Below are 22,507 nucleotides of genomic sequence, written 5' to 3'. Positions count from 1 at the left end.
TGGGATTATGAAAGGCCAGCCAAGGGTGACCCAGAACCACTGGAACTGCTGGGCAATGGGTAAGGAAGAACTCGATTTTTTCAGAATGAAGAGCTCCTACCGTAAGTAGTACAGGGGGTGTACAGAGAGAAATAACCCCATTGGACAGTGGACTCCCATCTAAGCCATGCATGGTGACACACCTACCCAAAGATAACTGAGGAATGCCTAAGGCCTTAGCCCAAGTTAAATCCATAAAGTTTCCTGCAGCTCCACTGTCAACAAAAGCCGACACCGAAGAACTGAGGCTGCCAAAGGAAACTTTAGCTGGGACTAAAAGGGAGTTATTCGAGGAGATAAGCTGCAGACCTAGGTGAACCCCCTCACAATTGATGGTGCTGGCCTCATCAGCTCCGTCTGGTCACTAAAGAAATAATTCTCCAAGTATCAAGTCACCTCTTTGAAGCAGGGGCCAACGCGTTGGGAGAACACTTAAATGAAACAACCACACAGGATATGTCTCACAAGTATTCTGAATTTATTCTGGTCTGTTAGCATTTTTATACACACATTTCACATTCAGCCATAGTTGGCCAGCCCACATCTCTTCCCCAAAAGGAGGGGTTACAGTCTAAACATTGGTTCAGCGTAAGCTACGTCCCTTCCATTTTGTAACATTCAATACATAATTTCCCGTAAATGTATAGCATAATAACGTCATACATTCCTAGCTCCACTACGCCCTGGCAACATCCTTTCACATCCGCCTATCTATTGTTCTCAATTTCCTCTGAGAACTACATTTAGATGCATTTCTGTTTCTCATGAGAGAACAGGACGCTAGCTACTTCCCTTTCAAACAATGGTGTGCGTGACTAACTTATAGTTCCAATATTCTATATATCAGTCTGAAATATGTCCAAACCTTGCCTAAACACAGCTTTTCATATATTAAAGCATTTGATTATTATAACCCAATATAGTGGCTAATTATTAACGCTATCATTTTCCCTCCTTTTTTATAATAAACAAATATTACAACCTTATCTGGCATTTTCCTACCAAGTCTATGCAATAACAGTCTACTCTAATGATACAGTGGCTACCCATCTCCTATAGGTAGGAAGCTACACCCTATCTGCAACAGGATTGATGTCTTTTTCTTGGTCTTGGTTGGTAGACCGTTGACTCATATCCATTAGGGCAGACTGTTGTTGGACTTTCTTTGCCAGACTCTTCTGCAATGTCTTATATCTGGGAGACTCAAAGGCTTTCCTTATTCGTTTCTGACAGACTGAAAAACAACAAAGCAGTATCTTAAAACACAGATATAATATAATTGCAATTCCAATAGCTTTTAGAAGGAACATTAGTATTCCTACAATCCATCCTTTAATTCCACTTAACCATGAAACTGGATTTAGCCATGATAACCAACCCCATTCATCCTCTAGAGCAGGTTATCCACTGTCCGAAGCACAACTCACCAAATCGAGGAGAGCTGCGCCATCAAGTCCGCACTGGCAAGGCTCCACCTCCTATTTTTAAAGTTTGCAGCCGGGCCACAGAGCCATCAATCAATCTGGCAGGCTAGGGATTGGCTGCAGCGAAGCGCGTCCCACGGACCCACCCATGTTTGAAATGTGAGTCCGCGGGCCATCAGACGAGGTCTGGCGGGCCGGATTTGGCCCGCGGGCCTTGTGTTTGACACCCCTGCTCTAGAGTGTCAGGGATGTTATGTTTACTGGCATATGTCAGTTTTGCATCTTCTATCTCTTGTACATGTTTTTCCACTATTTCTTGAGCATTGTCTGTTTCATTGGTAATAAAAGTACAACACAACTTTCCTGTCTGTGTATACAAGGTCATACAATAGCCTCCTGTCTGTGCTGTTAAGTAATCGATCAGAAACCTGTGTTGTAACTGTATCATGGGCCTCTTTTATATACTTGGCAATACGCGTATCAGGATCTGTAATGTCTTTGGTCAAATAAGCACAGCAGTGAACTCAAAGTGCTATTTCCGGAAATCAACAATATCCTCCAATTTGTGGTATTAGAGAATGTAGAACAATGTGGTAGTATAATAGTTCATGTCCAATGTCCTGGAATCATCATAAATATCCACTGTCCTGGAATATCCTATCATAAAGTTCAATCATGTCATCAATAACTTTTAAATGAAATAAAACGTCAACTCCCAGTTGATTAATCATACGACTTCATTAGCCATAGGAGAACTTATTATCCACCTTTACCAATTCGAGGTTTTATTGATGCTCTGGTGGCAGGAACATGTTTCCTGATTACTGAGTCAATTACTCTTATAAGGAATAGTTCATCCTGCAAGAAAACTTTTCTTAAGTTATTATGTGTTTTTGTATAAAATTGCTAAATTAATCTTCTTAAATAACAAACATCTTCAGAATTAATAGGTAACCAATTGTATATCATATCCTAAGGACATAGTGACAACTAACATTCTCCATTATGTATGATATCTCTTTTAACCTTTAAATCTACTCCTGGTAAAATACATTTACTAAATCATAAACTTTAATGAACATTCTATGTGACCATTACTTTTTATATACCTAGCTCATTATATCTAGCACATCTAGAAACATTAGGTTTGTGTATTGTAACAATCCTTTTCTATCTACATAAGTTCATTTTTCCTGTATTATTGACCTATTTTATTTCCATTAACTGAAATACACCCGATATGTGTAGCTGATATTATCACCAGTGGTTCTTTCTTGAGATACTGTTGTATCTTATACACATGTAGCTGTTTCACTATTATCACAACTCTATAAAGTTTTGGTAATCACATCAAATGTAACTTACATAGAGAACTTTGGTCTGTTACTATACAATGCTGATGTCTTTGTATACATATCTAACAATTATAATAATAATTAGCAATACAATTTATATAGCAGCAGTACCCAAAATCTTTCCAACAATTAATGGTATTGCTGGACTGGATACTCCTTGGAATAATATAAATTATTAAATTATCCATGCATTAATCTATACATCTATCTTCAAGTGGAGTATAATACTCACAACCACGATTTTCCAAGGGTGTTCGTTACACCAGTTATAAATCCCTCTGGATTTCCTGTTTAGAAAAGAGGAAGGAATGGTCTTATTGAAATAATTCCCATCCACAATAATGGATGAGTACTCATACCTACACCACACGTCTGCTTGCTCTCTCTTCAAATAAAAAGAAAACAAGTCCTAATGCTGTTATAGATAACATTGCTCCTGTATACTTTCAGAAATGTTAAAAGTTCTGTAGGATATTAGCTTATAAGCACATAGTCTATTATCAATGATCATAATCATCTCCATCTTGATTGAAGGGTTCATTCAAATACAACTCTGTGGTAGTAACAGTAGTAACAGTCTCTGTATCTCCATACAATTGTTTTATTTATTTATTTTAGTCTTAGGTTCCTTTAAGCTCTGGTCTCTGACCTTCTCATTTCATTGCAAGCTCATGGATCTAGATGTCCTTCTTCTGCAGCCTTTGCAACGGCTGTATCAGCAGTCAGCGGTACTTGCCAAGGACCATCCTATGCGATCTGTAATGGAACCGAAACATAAGCAACTTCTCACCATAACTCTCAGTGATTTGTCCTGTGCCGGACTGTGTGTTTTAGTGTTGGTTAAATATCTTTCCAAGGTTCTTGCAGCTTTTGATATTCTTGTAACTGTTTAAATAATTTGTGTGACACATTTGAATCATCAAATCATTTTGTAGTTTTGAATCAGTCTCTGGATAATATATCTTTGCTGGATTCCAAAAAACAAACAGAGGAAAAAAAAAAAACAACAACAACAAAATAGATTTATATAGAAGAGAGACTGAGCAGAGGCTTGGGTGTAATTCTACCCCTATTGAACCAATGATTGGACCATGCCATGATTCAAATTCTGCCTTTCCTGTCTCTTTTGTAGATTAATAATGCTTAACTCTTTAAACCTTCCCTGTCAAATTATGACCCTTTTTTTTTTTTTATTCTCAACATTACACATATTAATTGAAAAATATTTTCCACACTCCTATAAACTCTTTCTATCAGTAAAGAAACTTTACTGTCTTTGAAACAATAGATCACACATCTGGCCTTATTATTCATTTCTCAAATAACCCCTTAACACCTGTCACACATACTATAGTTCCTTTTTAGCATTAAACTATGTTGTATTAAAACAATGTTGTTTTTAATCAACCCAAACATCTGCGGTAAACATGCTATAGCTTTCTTTATCACCATCACGATCCCTCTCATCACATAATTTGTTATTTTGGTCCCATGCCAAAACACAATGTACACTTCTCCACTTCTCCATTAAACTTCATCCTACCATAGAAAGCTTTTGAATCTATTTCATGCTAGTTACCCTTAGATTTGCATAACTCATGACATTTCCCCTTAATAAAAGTTGGCAGCAACACTTTATTATTACTACTACTAATTCACTAATTAACACACTAATTTCAGTTAACACACTGTAATTCACCATCCCATTATTCCCTATGGATGCTAGAGAAATTATTTTCCTGTTACTGTCAGTTTTTTTTTTTTTTTTTTAAATGCAATTTATAAATGCAATGTAATAATTGTAATTGTCTTACTCATCCACATTATATTCCGTATACTCCCCACTTTTGGGGGTGAGGAAGACAAGTATGCAGCTGTATCAAAGTTGTATACTGTCAGAGGTAAGATGTACACATCAGAAGAGAGTATTGACTGCATAGGAGAGGAAAGGGTTAAACATCTGGGGAGGGGTGGACCTAGCTGTAAGGAAAGTACAGCCTTCTTTAAGGGGAGGGCTTGATATATATAGGGAAGGTGAAGCCATTTTAAGTCTCTTGGTGATTCGGTTAGGTGAGTGCTGCAGTGCAAGCAAAACTTTGTTTTATTAGGGGATTCTTGCTGTGCAAGTTACAGTTCAGTGAAGTGTCTGGAGTCAGTGTCTCGGCACATGAGTCATGACTCATCTGTAGTGGAATGTGTTGCAGAGACTGCACATGAATCAGTGAGTTGCCAGAGCTGGAGGATCAGTGCTGGACTCATGGAGTTATTCAGCTGCAGTGATTGTACAGTGTATCTGGGGGAGGCAGCTGCTTATGCCCTGATAATAATATATTAACATAGATTTACTGTTATGTTGATATATTATTAATAACCACTTATTGCATACTAGTTATAGAATATGACATTACTTCTGGCTGAGGAGAGAAAGCTTAACAGCCATGAAACACATCATTCATTCTGTAACTAAACCAAATAAAAACGTTTTTTTTTTAATCTTGCATACTTTGCTGATTGGATGATTTTAGGTGGGCTTGGATTTATTATATTATCCACTATCTAGCCTCCAGGGAGTTTTCCACCCACAATCACACTGAGCAGGATCAGTGAGCACTGAGCCGAGAGCCCTGTACCACAGGGGCTCCACCTCCTGCTGCATGAATCAGCTCCATCCACTGAGTCACTGAGTCTACACAGTGTACAACTGTCTCACTCACTGGCAGACTCAGGATGAATCATGATTCATGACATGGATCAGGCACAGCAGCAGAGCACTCACTGACTGGTGAGTCGTGACTGCTCCCTCCCCCCTCCCACTGGGTGTCACCTGGTATAGCCTCTGGCCAATCACAGCTAAAGACAGCAGAACACACTGACTGAAGGACACAGGACACAGAGTTTCCTCCCTCTGTCTGAGAGAAGCTGCTGCTGTCTCCACTCATGAAACAGTGAGTGACTCGAGTCATTCACACTTCCTGATGATTCCAGCTACTGTGTTGAGACAGAGAGTCAGTAGCCATCTCTATTGTCAGCTCCCTGCATTTAGGTCACACATCAGTGCTCTGGCTGCCACTCGCCCACGACGGTCCGCCGGGACCCCAGCCCGTTACCGCTCATCTGGCGGTGGGGGCTGGTTCCGGGGGCGAGCTGGCTAGGGCCTCCTAGAGGGATCTGGCGGAAGCCGGGCCGGCTGTGACTGGCGGGAGCGGCCGACGAGGAGGATCAGAGAGGGAGTCAGGCCGCACGGAGGTGGGCGGGCAGCAGCCCTTGCCTCCGGGCATGGCCGGGGAAGCCCCAGTGCCGGGTGCCCGCGGGAGCGCGCCGCACTGGGCGCTCATCCAGGGACCGGAGACTGAGTTCGATGCCCAGCTCTTCCCCCTTGCCGGGGCCGGCTAGTGGTTCCAGGCGGGGGGAGGGCACTGGGCGGGGGACGGTGGCCAGCTGAGCGAGGCCTGTTGCAGGGCCTCGCACGACGTCATCCCCAAACGCTTCGGCTGAGAGAGCACGGACCGGAAGTGGTGGGACGCGCCCACGCGCGGCTCCGGCGGTGCCGCTCGCGCACGTGTGCGCGCAGCGGCGCCGCTTTCCTCCTTGTCTCCTCAGCCCTCTCCCCCGCAGCCGGAACGCGGTGTGGAGCGGGGAGGGAGGGGGAGAGGCAGTGATCAACCAGGTTAAGCTAATGGGGCTCTTAATGCAGGAGCCCAGACAAGAGGCCTTGTGGTGACAGAGAGCAGTGGGGCGCGCGCCCGAGGTGCGCGCGCGCCCACGCTCGCCTTTGGCGCCGCTAGCCGCGCATGTGTGTGCGCAGCAGCGCCGCCGGCCCTGCTGTCTCCCCTGCTATCTCCCAGGCAGCCGGAATCCGGCGGGAGCCGGGGATAGAGGGGAGACAGGGCAATTATGATCACTGGCAGGGCAGTGCGATACCAAGGAGAAGGGGTGCGGCAGCAAGAGGTCACGAGCCCGTGTCCACTGCAAGCGGAGCGGTGCGCACGCGCTCTGCTGCGCCGCGGGGTTCCCGGTCTTTTCAGATCACTCCCCCGGGGCCGGAATCTAGCGGCCTGCGGGGGAGGAGGGGGGACAGGGAATGGGTTAGTGGCCGCGGGGCTGCTGCACGCGCCGCAGGAACTCGCAGCGGTCACCCCCCCCCCCTCTCTGCGGCATCGGATAGTTCCGATACACGGGAAGAGGGGACAAATTCAGAGGCAAGGGCAGTGCGGGCGCCGACAGCGGTGCCTCCGCTTTCCCGCAAGGGCAGCGTGCGTCGGATGCCCGGCACACGCATGTCGGGCGGCGAGCGCGTGGTCGCACGCGGGCCCCGGCGAAGGACCCAGGACCGCGCTTTGGGGCAGTCACGACCCCTCCGGAGCGCTGGCTCGGCCCTGGCCACAGCGGTGAAGGTGTTAGGGCCGCTAGCCGCGGCTGCCTCCCCTAGAACGGCTGTTCGTTCCGGCGGGTGGCACGCGCCTGCCGTGAGCTCGGGACGGTCGCCGCAGAATTACAACAGGGTCCAGGGCAGGACGCGGGGGAGCTCACGGCCGCAACGCCCCCAGCACGGAGGCCGCGGCATGTGCCGCGAGTACTGGAGGGGTCCTCCGCTTCTTCCTCTTTTTCAAGGGAGCTCGGGGATGAGGCGATGGCAGATTTCGAGGAGGAAGGCAACGATTTGGACGCGCCGGAAGATTCCATGTCGGGGGAGTCGGCGGCATCAGGTAAGGTGGTGCAGTCGGTATTCGGGTTCCTCCACGAGCTTTAGTTCGCGTAGTTCTTCCTCTTCCTCCTCTTCATCTTCAATGTCGTCACAGGCGTCCGAAGTCAGTAGCACAACTAGGGCAAAGAAGCGGGCAACTAAATTCGCCAAGAGGGCAGCGGAACAGGCGCAAGCGGCTTAGCAAGGAAGCACGTAGGGCCAAGAAGCTCGCAATTTGCCCGGTGTCGTGCGATTCGTCTATACTGCTGTACTGCGGGGGCTGCGAGATAGCTGCCGCAAGAAGATTTGGAGGGGGGACTTCGTGGACGTGTTCGTATTGACGAAGGTCGCGAAGAAAGAGTATAAGGTGGCGGCGCAAAGAAGGGCATCGGGGCTGAGGCATTCCGTACCTTCGATAATTGCCTGGCCGGGTTCTGGGTCTTCGCGGCATCTTACCTGGAGGACAGGCCAGCAGAGCACACGAATATAATAAGGTACCTGCATCTCATACATGACATGCAGCGCACGTCTTCGGGATCGGAGTGGCGCAGGTACGATCAGGAATTCAGGGAACAACAGGAAGGTTTGCAGGTCATGGACTTCGGGTTCAAGGACGTTGAGGTTGGGCTCAAGGTCACCCGGGCTTCGCTACAGGCGGAGGAGCCCCGGAAGCCGGGGGCGGACGGGCACCACGCAGGGTCGTCCTCCCAGGGGTTCGGCGCGGACGGCGGATTGGCCAAGTCAGGTAGGTCGGCAGTCCGCGCAGGGGGGCGTGCCACCACAAAAGGAAAATGTTTTGCGTTTAACAACGCGGTGTGTTCCTTCGGGGGATGACTTGGTCATCTCTCCAGTGGGGGTGGTTCCTAAGAAGGCTCCAGGCGCCTTCCGGCTCATTTGAGTTCGCTTTTAGGTGGGTACTGCCGGAAGCGGTGAAGGGCGACTGCGGGGTGTGCCAGAACGCACCATTTCGTGCGTTTGTCCTCAGAGATTAAGAGGGATTTGGCAATATGGGCCTCGTTCCTCGAGGACTTCAACGGGGTGTGTATATGGCAGGCCCCAATGGCGGACAGCGCTAGGTTGCAGCTGTTCACCGACGCAGCGGGCGCCTCTGGATTCGGTTGCCATCTGGAGGGATCTTGGTGCGCGTGGCCGGCAGAATGGCATCGCGGGGGTTTCACGAAGGACCTTTTGCTTCTGGAGTTTTTCCCATTATGGTGGCGTTGGAGGTCTGGGGCGATCGGCTGGCTAATCGCAGCATTTTGTTTAGATGCGATTATCTGGGCGTGGTGCATGCGATTAATAACCAAAGGGCAAATTCGTTGGTGGTTATGCGGGTGCTAGGGCAATTGCTTTTGACATGCTTGCGTAGGAACCTGTGGTTCCGCGCGCAACATGTGCCCGGTTTGGAGAATGGTATTGTCGACGCTTTGTCGCGAGGACAGTGGGAGAGGTGTTGGTTGTTGGCACCTGAGGCCAACGAGCAGGGTTTTCACTGTCCCGGTTAGGTTTGGCAGGTGATCGGGCCGGACTGGAGGGTATAGCGTTGCGGTCAGTCGCGCCAGCCACGCTCAAGGCTTACGGACATGCTTGGAATGAGTGGGACGAGTTTGTCCAAGGTCGTCAGCAACAAGGTAAGAGCAGGCATCGGCTGATGCTTTCTTTTATGTGGCAGCTTTACGTCTCCGGTAGGTCACGAGCAGTGGTTTCGCGGTATTTGGCAGGCATCTCATTTTTCTGCAAGCAGCGAGGCGTCCCTGACGTAACAAAAAGCGAGGTTCTGCGTAAGGCAATGAAAGGATGGGCGCGAGTCGCGCCGTCGCCACCGGATAGGAGGTGGCCCATCGATGCGGCGTTGTTGCCGGCCGTCATCGAGGCAGTAGGGCGAGTCGCGTCGTCCAGGTTTGAGACGCTTTTGTTTAGTTTGGCGTTCTCAATGGCTTACCACGGGGCCTTTCGAGTTTCTGAGTTGGTAGCGCCTTCCAAGAGAGCAGATTCGCGCATGCTGGTCGGAGACGTAGTAGTGGGTGAGAGGTCCTTGCTGTGCAGGTTGCGACGCTCCAAGACGGATCAAGGGGGGAGAGGGCGCTGGGTTACAATGGTTCCAGCGCTGGAGGAGAGCGTTTGCCCGGTGGGGCTGGCAAGGCAATACGTGGTGGTGCGACCCGTTAAGGAGGGGTCTTGGCTGTTGCATTATGATGGGCTGCCAGTCACGAAATACCAGTTTCGATGGATGCTGAGTCGCTGTTTGGCGGGCTTGGGCCTCCCACCCACTGTTTTTGGTACCCATTCCTTTCGCATAGGCGCAGCGACGTTGGCTGCTGCGGCGGGTTGCTCCAGAACTGAAATACAGGCGGTGGGGCGATGGAAGTCGTCAAGTTATAGACGATATATTCGCCCCGTCACATGAGAGGTCGGTTTGCGCTTGGGCTTTGTTTAAATTTGCAATGTATTATGTTGTTACAGTTCTGTCATTTTATGGTGTTGTGCGTCTGTTGGTGTTACCCCTTTTGTTTTTTTTTTTGTTTTTATCCTACTCAGGGATTAGCTACTCGCCGTTGCTGGCATGAGTCGGCAGCGGGGGTCTGGAGTTATTTGCGATTTTTTGCCTGACTTGACGGACTGAATTCTAATCTACAATTCGGCTAATTTGGTCTAATCAGAGTCCCTCAGCAGGTCTTTACGTTTCACCTCCAGCTGAGTTATTACATGTGTTTCCCATTTTATACCCCCGCCTCCCCCCCCCCACCCCCCCTGTTTTTATTTCGTTTATTTTATTTGATCTTTCCCCTTTGTGTCTTTAATTGCGCTTTTAAATTGGCTACGAAACATGGTGCAGTCGGCTAGGCCGTGACTGCTGCAATAGCGAGATCTAAAGTTTTCTTTTTTGGCAGATCCTTCAGTATAAACAATTAATAAGCCTCTTAGTAATCAATTCTACCCCTCTTTTTCCCTTCAGGATGGTTCGGAGACTATTTGCCCATTTGGGTGGTTGGCCACTCTTACATTTACTGGGCGGCCAGGTTTGTGGCCTCGGAAGGGTCTCAGGCATTGCTTGGAGCACAGGGTGTCAGATGGCTTGGCTGGCGAGGAATGATGTGGGGTGAGCTGAGGAGTAGGTTAGTGAGTCAGGCCAGCAAGCATGGAGTCCCTAGGGTTTTTGGTTGTCCATCTAGGTGGCAACGACCTGGGGAAGAGGACATCCTTGGATCTGCGGTGGGCCATGATACAGGATCTGGCAAGTGTGACCGCGGCATGGACCGATTGTGTGTTGGTTTTTTCCATGATGGTGCCAAGATTGTGTTGGAGGGGTGTGGCGGATGGTCGCCAGATTGATGAGGCCCGGAAAAAGGTGAACGGAGCGGTGGCAAAGTGGGTGCTGTCCCACGGTGGGAGGGTGGTTCGCCACCCGAGGAGTCGGTTAAAAGACAGCCACCTTTTCCGGCGCGATGGAGTACATCTATCCAATGAGGGGATGATGTTTTTTCTGGAGGATCTAGGTTTCGCTTTGCAGGAGTTAGGGTAGGTTTATGGTGGCGGTGCGAAAGACTGTTGGGGATGAGTCTTTCGCTGTTGGCGGAAAAGAACGGCAGTTTCGTATGGTAGAGAAAACTGTAGTGTTTTACAGTTTGTTGTGGTTTAGGTGCACTCACCTCCATCGACTTATGGCCGCTTGACCACCCGTCCGGGAAGGCAGCGGCAGGGCACCCAGGAGCGGTGGGTAGTCACTGTGGGGGTTGAGTTGTCACCTATTACCGGTTTATGGTAAGCTTTTAGTAAATTTATAGGATTGAGTTATTTAAGTTTAATTTAGATTAAGGAGCCGTTCTTTTGGGCCGCCACCATATGCCAGCTGGAGCGGCATATTAAATTAATCTCTTTTATTACAGGTTTCCTAATGGTTAGGGACAAATAAATAGCTAGCAATTTTCTGCCAAATTCAAGTCTCTGTGTCGTTATTTCTGGTTATGGTTATGAATGCTTTACTTTCAAAGAAAGGGGTCCACCAAATATCACTAAGATGTTTAGAAGAGAGTATTGACTGCATAGGAGAGGAAAGGGTTAAACATCTGGGGAGGGGTGGACCTAGCTGTAAGGAAAGTACAGCCTTCTTTAAGGGGAGGGCTTGATATATATAGGGAAGGTGAAGCCATTTTAAGTCTCTTGGTGATTCGGTTTCCCACCCACCCGCCCTGGTAGTTGGAAATGGTGGCACGTGGTGCTTTGGCTCTAAGTTGTTGGCTGTTTTTCGTTGGCTATTTATTGGTGGAAAAGAACGGCAGTTTCGTATGGTAGAGAAAACTGTAGTGTTTTACAGTTTGTTGTGGTTTAGGTGCACTCACCTCCATCGACTTATGGCCGCTTGACCACCCGTCCGGGAAGGCAGCGGCAGGGCACCCAGGAGCGGTGGGTAGTCACTGTGGGGGTTGAGTTGTCACCTATTACCGGTTTATGGTAAGCTTTTAGTAAATTTATAGGATTGAGTTATTTAAGTTTAATTTAGATTAAGGAGCCGTTCTTTTGGGCCGCCACCATATGCCAGCTGGAGCGGCATATTAAATTAATCTCTTTTATTACAGGTTTCCTAATGGTTAGGGACAAATAAATAGCTAGCAATTTTCTGCCAAATTCAAGTCTCTGTGTCGTTATTTCTGGTTATGGTTATGAATGCTTTACTTTCAAAGAAAGGGGTCCACCAAATATCACTAAGATGTTTATACAAAATCTACTGCTTAACCACAGTTCTAAATGTATATATATATATTTTTTTTTTTTCTTGTCTTGGTTTATACATAAGTTGACGGTTTGGCTCTGACTGTGTATCCATAATGTCCTATTCATGATAAAGTGTAATATTTGTATTACCTTCTATACTTTCTTTGGATATGAACTTGAATGCATGCACATATCATTTACCAAAAAAAAATTACTGTATTCAGAGATTTATCATCTGGTCATACATGTGTATCTCTTAATAAATGTATACCAAGGCTCCACCCTCTGAGGGTTTTAACTGTCTTTGGCCTACTGCCAAATAATGACCTAGGTAGTTAACTATGTCAGCACACCGTCCAATTTTGTCTTGCGACACCTTGTGCCCTGTTTCTGCAAGAAAACACAACTGTTTAGTATCTGACACCAACACCTCAAATAATTTATAGCACAAAGGTATATCATCCACATACTGGTTACACCATCTCTAAGGACCAGCGTACCTTCTGGGTTCTCTACAAAACTTAAAACATTTAAATAACGTTTTTTAGGTGCACTTTGTTCTGCATGCATTGGTATTAGTGAGGGATATAAGGCTCCTGTCATAGCAGGTGTCTCTTGTTCTGCTTGTACTGGTACTACTGAGGGAGCTGACCCCCCTGCTACACCTTCAGTGGGTATACCACTGTTAACGGTATTATGTATTATTGGAGCATAGGGTGGTGGCATTACATCAGACAGATAATCTTCCCTTCTCATTGTTTTTTTCATCTTCAACTTCCTGTGAAACAGTTTGCCATATATTTACAGTGTCCAGATAACCCTTTCTCTGTAACCAGTGACCGTCTGTGACTTGAAATATTTTCCAAGCCTGTGGATCCAATATTCCGTCTTTTGGAAAATTGGCCCTTTTAAGAATGGCATCAATGTGTTTGATGCTTTTCTCACCTTCTTTCATCACAACAATCCTATAGGTGAACGCGTTTCCATCTTTCTCCCTTTCCCTCCCATCGGGGTAATTAAGCCCTATGGGTGTGGCCGTATCCACTTGCGGCGAAGAGGGATATGTCTAGTTGTGCGAGAAGTTAACTATGTATCACTGGCTTAGGCTTTGTCTGGACACACTTTTTTCTCCTTTTTTCTGTTTCTTCTGAAGATTAATTTAACTTGTCTGACTGTAATATATCATATTTACAATACATGCAATCTAAACACCATATTCAATCTTCTAACATTTCTGAAAACTTGTTGGACACACTGCTGGTATTTTTTTAAAATGATCAGTAGGTTAATCAGCTAAGCATAAAGGATATGGTTCATTTCTATGCACTGATAACAATTGAGCATTTAAATGACATCCCACAATAATCACAATTCTGTAAAAACACCTTTCTCATGCTGAGATACTTATCTATGTTGCAAAAAATTCACTGGTTAGTTTTGCATAAAGTTTCAACCAAGGTATTCCTTTGCTCCATAACACAGCACTGGTTGCTTCTGCGGTCGCATGCGCTAATAAAGCATTGACAAAAATTCAAAACAACCTTTCAACCACAATAGACTTGTACAACACATAAACATATAAACAACAACAGCAATACGCCTTATCTGTTTTTAAGCTGCAACAAGCAATACGCCTTATCTGCTTTAAGCTGCAACAAGCAATACACCTTTAAGTTAAGCAATACAATATAATTCAGTTAGTCTAGGGGATGTGTGACAAGATAATTGGGTTCTATGATGACGGTCAAAAAGGACATAAATGAAAGTTTTTTCTCTATAATGTACTTAGAACGACACTCAGAGAATCTGATGTTGAGTAACAATTATTACTCACCCCGGGTATTATCAGAGTCTGTGAGAGCCGGTCAATTCCAAAACAGAAATTATTCATTAGATGTCTCTTCTTGAATCAGTCATTCCGGCAACGATGCCCCCATGTAATGATGGCGCTGGCCTCATCAGCTCCGTCTGGTCACTAAAGAAATAATTCTCCAAGTATCAAGTCACCTCTTTGAAGCAGGGGCCAACGCGTTGGGAGAACACTTAAATGAAACAACCACACAGGATATGTCTCACAAGTATTCTGAATTTATTCTGGTCTGTTAGCATTTTTATACACACATTTCACATTCAGCCATAGTTGGCCAGCCCACATCTCTTCCCCAAAAGGAGGGGTTACAGTCTAAACATTGGTTCAGCGTAAGCTACGTCCCTTCCATTTTGTAACATTCAATACATAATTTCCCGTAAATGTATAGCATAATAACGTCATACATTCCTAGCTCCACTACGCCCTGGCAACATCCTTTCACATCCGCCTATCTATTCTCAATTTCCTCTGAGAACTACATTTAGATGCATTTCTGTTTCTCATGAGAGAACAGGACGCTAGCTACTTCCCTTTCAAACAATGGTGTGCGTGACTAACTTATAGTTCCAATATTCTATATATCAGTCTGAAATATGTCCAAACCTTGCCTAAACACAGCTTTTCATATATTAAAGCATTTGATTATTATAACCCAATATAGTGGCTAATTATTAACGCTATCACAATTCACCTGGTCGAGGCGTTTCCCGACTTGTTCGGACAATTACGAGCAAAATGTCCCTTACCCCCACAGTACAAACAAAGACCAGAGTTTTGCCTTCTGGCTCTTTCTTCAGGAGACAGCCGGGAGAGACCCATCTGCATGGGCTCCTCTACGTCCTCAGGAATGGAATATACACATGGAGTTGACCTGACAGGTGCTCCTTTTTCAGCCCTCCGCTCTCTGAGACGACGATCAATCTTAATAGAAAGCTCCATGAGTTTATCGAGAGTCTCAGGAGCGGGATACTGAAGGAGACTGTCTTTTATAGACTCTGATAAGCCGAGGCGAAACTGACTGCGCAGGACTGGGTCATTCCAGCCACAGTCGTTCGACCAACGGCGAAACTCCGTACAATAAACCTCTGCAGGATTCCTACCCTGTCTGAGAGCGCGCAACTGACCTTCAGCGGATGCCTCTCTATCAGGGTCATCATACAATAGCCCTAAAGACCCAAAAAAGGCGTCTACTGACAACAAGGCCGGATCCTCTGCTTTTAAACCAAATGCCCAGGTCTGAGGATCCCCCTGGAGCAAAGAAATAATAATCCCAACCCGCTGAGATTCAGTACCCGAGGAGATCGGTCTTAAACGAAAATAAAGTTTACAGGATTCTTTAAAATTAAAAAACTCTTTCCTATCACCAGAAAAACGGTCAGGCAAATGCATCTTTGGTTCAGGGACTACCCTCGGGGAAGTTCGCAAAAGATCTTCCTGCGACTTCACCCGAAGAGAAAGATCCTGAACCATCTGAGTAAGTTCTTGAATCTGGCCGACTAAGAGCTGACCCGGATTTGGCCCTAAACCTGTTGGATTCATGAGGCCGATAAACTCTTACAAAACTGAATGAGAAAAAAAATTAAACCCCGTTTAATTTTAAGTTTTGGTATGGCCGGTAATAATGTTATGATTCCCAGCACTCCTGACCAGAGGAGATCTTATGACAATGACCAGAGCGCTGGAATGGAATGCTGGTAACGGGAGCAGGAAAGACTAGTTGCCCCTGGCGCCCTAACTCTATTGTCTCACCCGTGCTATCGGAAATCCCTTGCGAGGCTATGGTTTCTTGAGCCCTTGGCAGCCACGTTTGAAGGGCGGATTATGTCTGCCCAACTCCGGTGCCCCCCGGTCTTAATGAGAGACGAAGGGAAATCCGAGGCAGGATGATAACAAGAGGACCTCTGACTGACAACAGGCCAGGGGCAACAAGCTAACTAGCAAAGACCTGAAGTATGTGTGGAAAAACCGCCAGGGAAAAGGACAACCAAAAATCCACTTGTCCAATACTCCTACCCAGCACCGCCGGATACCAGAGTGGACCTGTGGAAGCGGAACCCTCCGCAAAATGCTCCAAAACACAAATAATAAATGGTAAAGCGGCCAAGCCGCAACACACGGCAAAGCCGCGACTCACGAACACCACTGGATGTTAAACGGTGATCAGTCAGGACTCCAGGAACAAGATGACAACTTCCGAGTACAGGACTACTGGAGACTGGAACGACCGGATACAGCAAGACTGGAAACAGACTCTCAGCAAACAAGGACAGCATGCAGGAAGCTATTACCGGCGTCTGTGAGAAGCCCTGAGAGTGCATATAAACAGGAGTCCTCCAATCAGCTGCTGACAGGGCTGATTACATAAATGCCGTGCAGCTGCCTTGCTGCACGGCCAGGAAACAGGTGCACAATCATTTTAACTGGACCCAGCAACGGGGAACGCGGTCCGCCAGTGGCGTCCCCGTTGCTAGGGTCCGTGCGGCTCAGTGCGCCCGGCGTCTAGCGTTGCCAGGGAGCCGGCGGCTGTACGCGTACGGCGTCCCGGGTTGCTAGGCGCCGGGCCGCACAGACGAGCGGACCCCAGCGCCTAACAGGGTCACTGCTGGACACACACAGTCAAAGATTGTTTCTGTCTCCAGAGAAAGTCCTGAAACTTAAGGACAGGATCTGATACTTCCTCTCTTGCCCAGGAGTGTCGATACACTCGGCGATGCAAGTACTAGGCCTCATGGTGTTGGCTTTCTACATGGTGGAATACACTCAATTTCATTCCCGCCCTCTGCAAACGTTAATCCTCTCCAACTGGGATGGCCGGCCTCAGTAGATCAGGTCTCAAATGATTTCCTTGACTCCGGATGTCTGTCTGCCACTGAACTGGTGGCTACAGGACCAACAGTTGATCATGGGTTATCCCTTCTGGATCTCCAACTGAGTCCTTCTGACAAAGGATGCCAGTCTGAGAGGTTGGGGCGCAGTGTTGGAGCAACACTCTCTCCAGGGTCGATGGACCAGGGAGGAATCTCTCCTCCCAATAAACACTCTGGAATTGCGGGCAGTGCTCAATGCTTTGACACTTACCCTGCCTCTAGTACGGAACAGGCCTGTTCAAGTACAATCAGACAACGGCACCACGGTGGCGTATATAAATCATCAAGGTGGCACTCGAAGCCGCATGGCAATTCTGGAAGTATCAAAAATTCTCATTTCGGCGGAACGCCATCTGCCAGCAATGTCGGCAGTGTTCATTCCCGGAGTCCTTAACTGGGAAGCGTATTTCCTCAGTCGTCAAGACGTTCACTCTGTAGAGTGGAGTCTTCATGCGGAAGCCTTTCAACTCCTAGTGGACAAGTGGGGCTTACCAGATGTAGACCTGATGGCGTCTCGACACAATCATAAAGTTCCGGTCTTCAGATCAAGTACAAGGGATCCTCAAGCAAAGTTCATGGACGTACTGGCAATTCCATGGAACTTTCGGCTGCCCTATGTGTACCCTTCAGTGTCACTCCTGCCCAGGGCACTACGGAAGTTCAAGCAAGAAAGTGGAATACTACCTCTAGTTGCTCCGGCGTGGCCGAGTCGGCATTGGTTCTCAGACCTGCAGGGTCCTCTTCTACTTCCTCAATTCCCAGACCTACTCGTTCAGGGCCCTTGTGTCTACCCAGACCTGGCCATACTGGCTTTGACAGCGTGGCTCTTGAAGCTTCACTCCTGAGGGTCAAAAGATTCTCTGAGGCGGTTATCCAAACTGTGCTAAGGGCCCACAAACCTGCTTCTGCACGGATTTATTATAGAGTCTGGAATTCTTACTTCACCTGGTGTGCTGCTAAGAATTACGATGCTTACAAGTTTAGTACTTCCAGACTTCTGGTGTTTTGCAACAAGGCCTGGATTTAGGACTTCGTCTGGCGTCCCTTAAGGTTCACATATCTGCCTTGTCAGTGTGGTATCAGAGAAAAATTGTGTCTATACCTGATGTTCATACATTCACTCAGAGTGTATTAGAGATTCAGCCTCCCTATGTCCCTCCTGTGGCTCCATAGGATCTGTCTGTTGTCCTGAACGCCCTTCAAGAGTCTCCATTTGAACCTCTTGAGACAGTGACCTTAAATGGCTCACCGCCAAGGTCCTGTTTTTACTGGTTATTGCCTCTGCTAGAAGGGTATTGGACTTAGGAGTGTTGTCCTGTCGTCCACCCTTTCTGATATTTAATCGTGACCAGGCAGTTTTTAGAACTCGCCCAGGTTATGTGCCAAAGGTGGTGTCTTCTTTTCACCTTAACCAAGAGATTGTGGTTCTGGCTTCAACTCTTCTGGATTGTCCTCCAAAGAAAGGTCTTTGGATGTGGTATGGGCTCTCCGTATCTACATGGATAGGACTACCTCTATCAGGAGGTCAGATACCTTGTTTGTACTTTTTGGTTTTCACAAACGTGGCTGGCCTGCAAATAAGCAAACCTTGGCCAGATGGATTAGAATGGTGATTGCACAAGCCTATGCACAGACTGGACTCCCAGCTCCTGCTGCTATCAAAGCCCTTTCTACTCGGCATTGGACCTTCTTGGGCGGCCCACCCTGGTGCGTCCGCTGAACAATTGTGCAAGGTGGCTCCGTGGTCCTCAGTGAACACGTTCATTAGGTTTTATGCCTTTGATACTTCCGCCTCCCAGGATGCTTCCTTTGAAAGCCGGGTTCTTGTGCCTGCTACAGTGCGTCCACTCCCATGAGGAACTGCTTTGACATACCCAATGCATTCCCTGTGGAATCCCAGTGTACCCTGCTGCAGAAAAGGAGATTTATGGTAGACTTACCATGGTTAAATCTCTTTCTGCGATGTACACTGGATTCCACAGGGTGCCCACCCTGACGCACTTAGCTTCTTTGGGTTTGTAGGGCATTAACCGTTAGTCCCTTCTCCTGTCGTGAGAATGTGGTTCTATGTGAATAACATCTACCGTCTCTTTTACCTGCTACTGCATTGGACTGGTTAACGAAACTGAGCTCCAGTGCTTGGAGGCGGGATTATGGAGAAGGTGGGGCAGTGCATCCTGGGAATAGTAAAAGCTTTAGCCTGTTGGTGCCTCGGATCAAGATCCAACTCTACAGCCCAATGTATTCCCTGTGGAACCCAGTGTACCTCGCAGAAAGAGATTTAACCATGGTAAGTCTACCATAAATCTCCTTATATAACCACTTGGAGCACTTTGTGTAGTGTGGATGCAGTTGTTGGTAATTAGCACACAAGTGTCCCGTGTTTATGAGTGAGGCGGTCTGGATGGATATTGTGGTTCAGCAACGTCACTGGCTGATGAGGCTTCCTGCTCTGTGATGCTGGCTAGGGAATGTTACCCAGCAAAGTCTGCATTATGGGGGGATATCCATTGGTGATGTGCTATCTGCATGTCCCTGTGGCCGGGGCTATGACATGTGCTGATAATGTGGTTGTGATATTGTAAGCCAGTGTTGTATCTGATCCGTGAGTGTATTTATTTGTAGTTTGTGCATTTGTAATGTGGTCAAAGGTTGTTTTTTTTAATGGATGCGCTACTTTTGTGTAAAAAAAAAAACCCGGGATGATAGCGCGATTAATAACTAATTAATAACTGATGGTCTTCAATTAGAGCCCTTTTTTTTCCAGGAGAAAATGTTGCGTTATCGGGCGATCACCCATGGGTTCAGGGTTAATCCTATGTGTTGTCAAGGCTCTGTGGGCTATATCTTTGATTATGTGTAGCATAATCCCAGATAAGCGCTGTGTATTTGACTATGCGATTCCCCCGGGGGATTATTTAAGCGGTAAAGTACCACAGGTAATTGAATAGCCCCTAAAGTTTGCAGGTTTAAATGAATCCGCTAAACCTCTTTGTTAGTAATAGTAAGATAGCGGCGTAGTGGTTAGCATTGCTGTCTCACAGCACTGAAGTCATGAGTTCAATTCCTGAACTGTGTGGAGTTTGTTTGTGTTTGCACAATTACTCCAAAAATCATACTGGTAGGTTAATTGGCTTCTGATAACAAATTGACCCTAGTGTGTGCGTGTGGTAGGGAATATAGAGTGTAAGCTCCCCTGGTGGGCCTGATGTGAATGTCTAAATATTCTCTGTACAGTGTAATATGTAGGCGCTATATAAAGATCTGTGAATAATAATAATACAGCTATTTTATCTCCAGTAGATGGAGGCACAAGCCGGAATGCCTTGGAGGGAGATCTCATCTTGTCTGCAGATACTAAAACAGAAGATAACATCACACCAGATTCTCCAGGAGACAGCGCTGTTATGCTAAATATACATCCAGTACCTCACAGCGCAGATATATCATCCAATCCCTCTAATCACGAGGACTATTCTCCTGATACCTCAGCTTTTGTAACACATAGTGCAGCTCATACACCTGATAATATATTCCCCTGTTCCGAGTGTGGGAAATGTTTTACACTTAAATCACATCTTGTTACACATCAGAGAAGTCACACAGGTGAGAAGCCATTTCCATGCTCTGAGTGTGGGAAATGTTTTACACTTAAATCATATCTTGTTAGCCATCAGAGAATTCACACAGATGAGAAGCCATTTCCATGCTCTGACTGTGGGAAATGTTTTACACTTAAATCATATCTTGTTACACATCAGAGAAGTCACACAGGTGAGAAGCCATTTCCATGCTCTGAGTGTGGGAAATGTTTTACACTTAAATCATATCTTGTTACACATCAGAGAAGTCACACAGGTGAGAAGCCATTTCCATGCTCTGAGTGTGGGAAATGTTTTACACAGAAATCAAATCTTGTTACACATCAGAGAAGTCACACAGGTGAAAAGCCATTTACATGCTCTGAGTGTGGGAAATGTTTTACACAGAAATTAAAGCTGGTTAGCCATCAGAGCAGTCACACAGGTGAGAAGCCATTTCCATGCTCTGAGTGTGGGAAATGTTTTACACTTAAATCAAATCTTGTTAACCATCAGAGAAGTCACACAGGTGAGAAGCCATTTCCATGCTCTGACTGTGGGAAATGTTTTAGATGGAAATCACAGATTGTTACACATCAGAGAAGTCACACAGGTGAGAAGCCATTTCCATGCTCTGAGTGTGGGAAATGTTTTACACTTAAATCATATCTTGTTAAACATCAGAGAAGTCACACAGGTGAGAAGCCATTTCCATGCTCTGACTGTGGGAAATGTTTTACACAGAAATCACATCTTGTTACACATCAGAGAAGTCACACAGGTGAAAAGCCATTTCCATGCTCTGAGTGTGGAAAATGTTTTACACGTAAATCACGTCTTGTTACGCATCAGATTTCACACAGGAGAAGCATTACTATGAGTTGATACAAAACAGGGTTGAAGCAACACTCCTGTCACACACTATTTTAACACGTTATGTTATCCTTCCACAGATAATTGGAATGTGTGTCATTAATATAAGATGACTAGATCACTCCAGCAAAACTTTTAGTAATTTCTCCTATAGATTTTTCTGTATAATATTTCCTATATATGTAATTTAGTCTAGATGTTGCCAGCACTCTCCACAGTAATACCAGACCACATAACTGTTATGTATGGGTTACATTGTATGGATTTCAGTCACAGATAAACGATAAAACACATTATCATCTTGTAAAAACATTTTATTCTGGAAACGTATGGGTAGAATCCAGCAATTGCTGTTCTGGAATGGTGGAGAAATGGTGAAGCACGAACCACAAAGTATTTCCTGGAGGTTAGAAAAAAAAAAACTATTTACTTTCTTTTCACTTTGCAATTTATTGAAACCTAATTATTTTGTCAAAAAGCTAGCTAATTATATTTTCTGGGGGTAAAAATATTGTGTGGGTCTCTACATCAGCACCTAATGAGCTGGCTAATTAGCTTCTATAAAACTATTCCCCTCTGATCCCTCCTAACTCAGTGCTGAAGGGGCAGGTATCTCCCCTGTTCTCCATAGATGTCCAGGTTGGGTATGTGTGTCAGTGCTGAAGGAGCAGGTATCTCCCCTCTTCTCCATAGATGCCCAGGTTGGGTATGTGTGTCAGTGCGGTGTCTCTCCTTACTGGTTACAGGCTCTCTAAAGAGCAGATACTGGTGGCTGAGAAGACGCTGTTTTCACACTTTTGGACAGATTCAGGGGTTTCAGAAGCAGGGGGAAGGCGGGAGGCACTGCGGTAACATCCCAAGGAGTGAGGGACAAGCCAGGTGCCCGCACTCTGCCAGCAGCACATGAAGATGTTAGCAGGAAGTGCATCTTAGTCCTCTTTATCACCCTAACAAAAGCGTAATTGGTACGGGCAGACATGGTCAATGCCTACCCTAGTATAGAGGGTAACACACTAAGATAGGTCATCTGACCAGCTGGAACAACACTGCCAAAACCGCATTAACCTACAGCCAACCACACTGGATATGCCCAATCTCATC

General features: G+C 46.3%; 1 protein-coding gene across 1 annotated transcript in view; it reads left to right on the top strand.

Moving 5' to 3' along the window:
* The window catches only part of LOC134984096 (gastrula zinc finger protein XlCGF26.1-like), a 113,086-nt gene extending 91,387 nt beyond the window's left edge, over positions 1-21,699 (top strand). Inside the window, exon 3 of the mRNA XM_063949729.1 lies at positions 20,253-21,699. Within this exon, the coding sequence (XP_063805799.1) occupies positions 20,253-21,418 (1,166 nt within the window). The 3' untranslated portion in view covers positions 21,419-21,699. The remainder of the gene's footprint in view (positions 1-20,252) is intronic.
* The last annotated feature ends 808 nt before the right edge of the window (positions 21,700-22,507 follow it).

The sequence above is a fragment of the Pseudophryne corroboree genome (assembly GCF_028390025.1).
Source record: "Pseudophryne corroboree isolate aPseCor3 chromosome 3 unlocalized genomic scaffold, aPseCor3.hap2 SUPER_3_unloc_35, whole genome shotgun sequence".
NCBI lineage: Eukaryota > Metazoa > Chordata > Amphibia > Anura > Myobatrachidae > Pseudophryne > Pseudophryne corroboree.
Note: the sequence above shows the minus strand (reverse complement) of the source record. Positions and strands in the feature narration are given on the sequence as shown.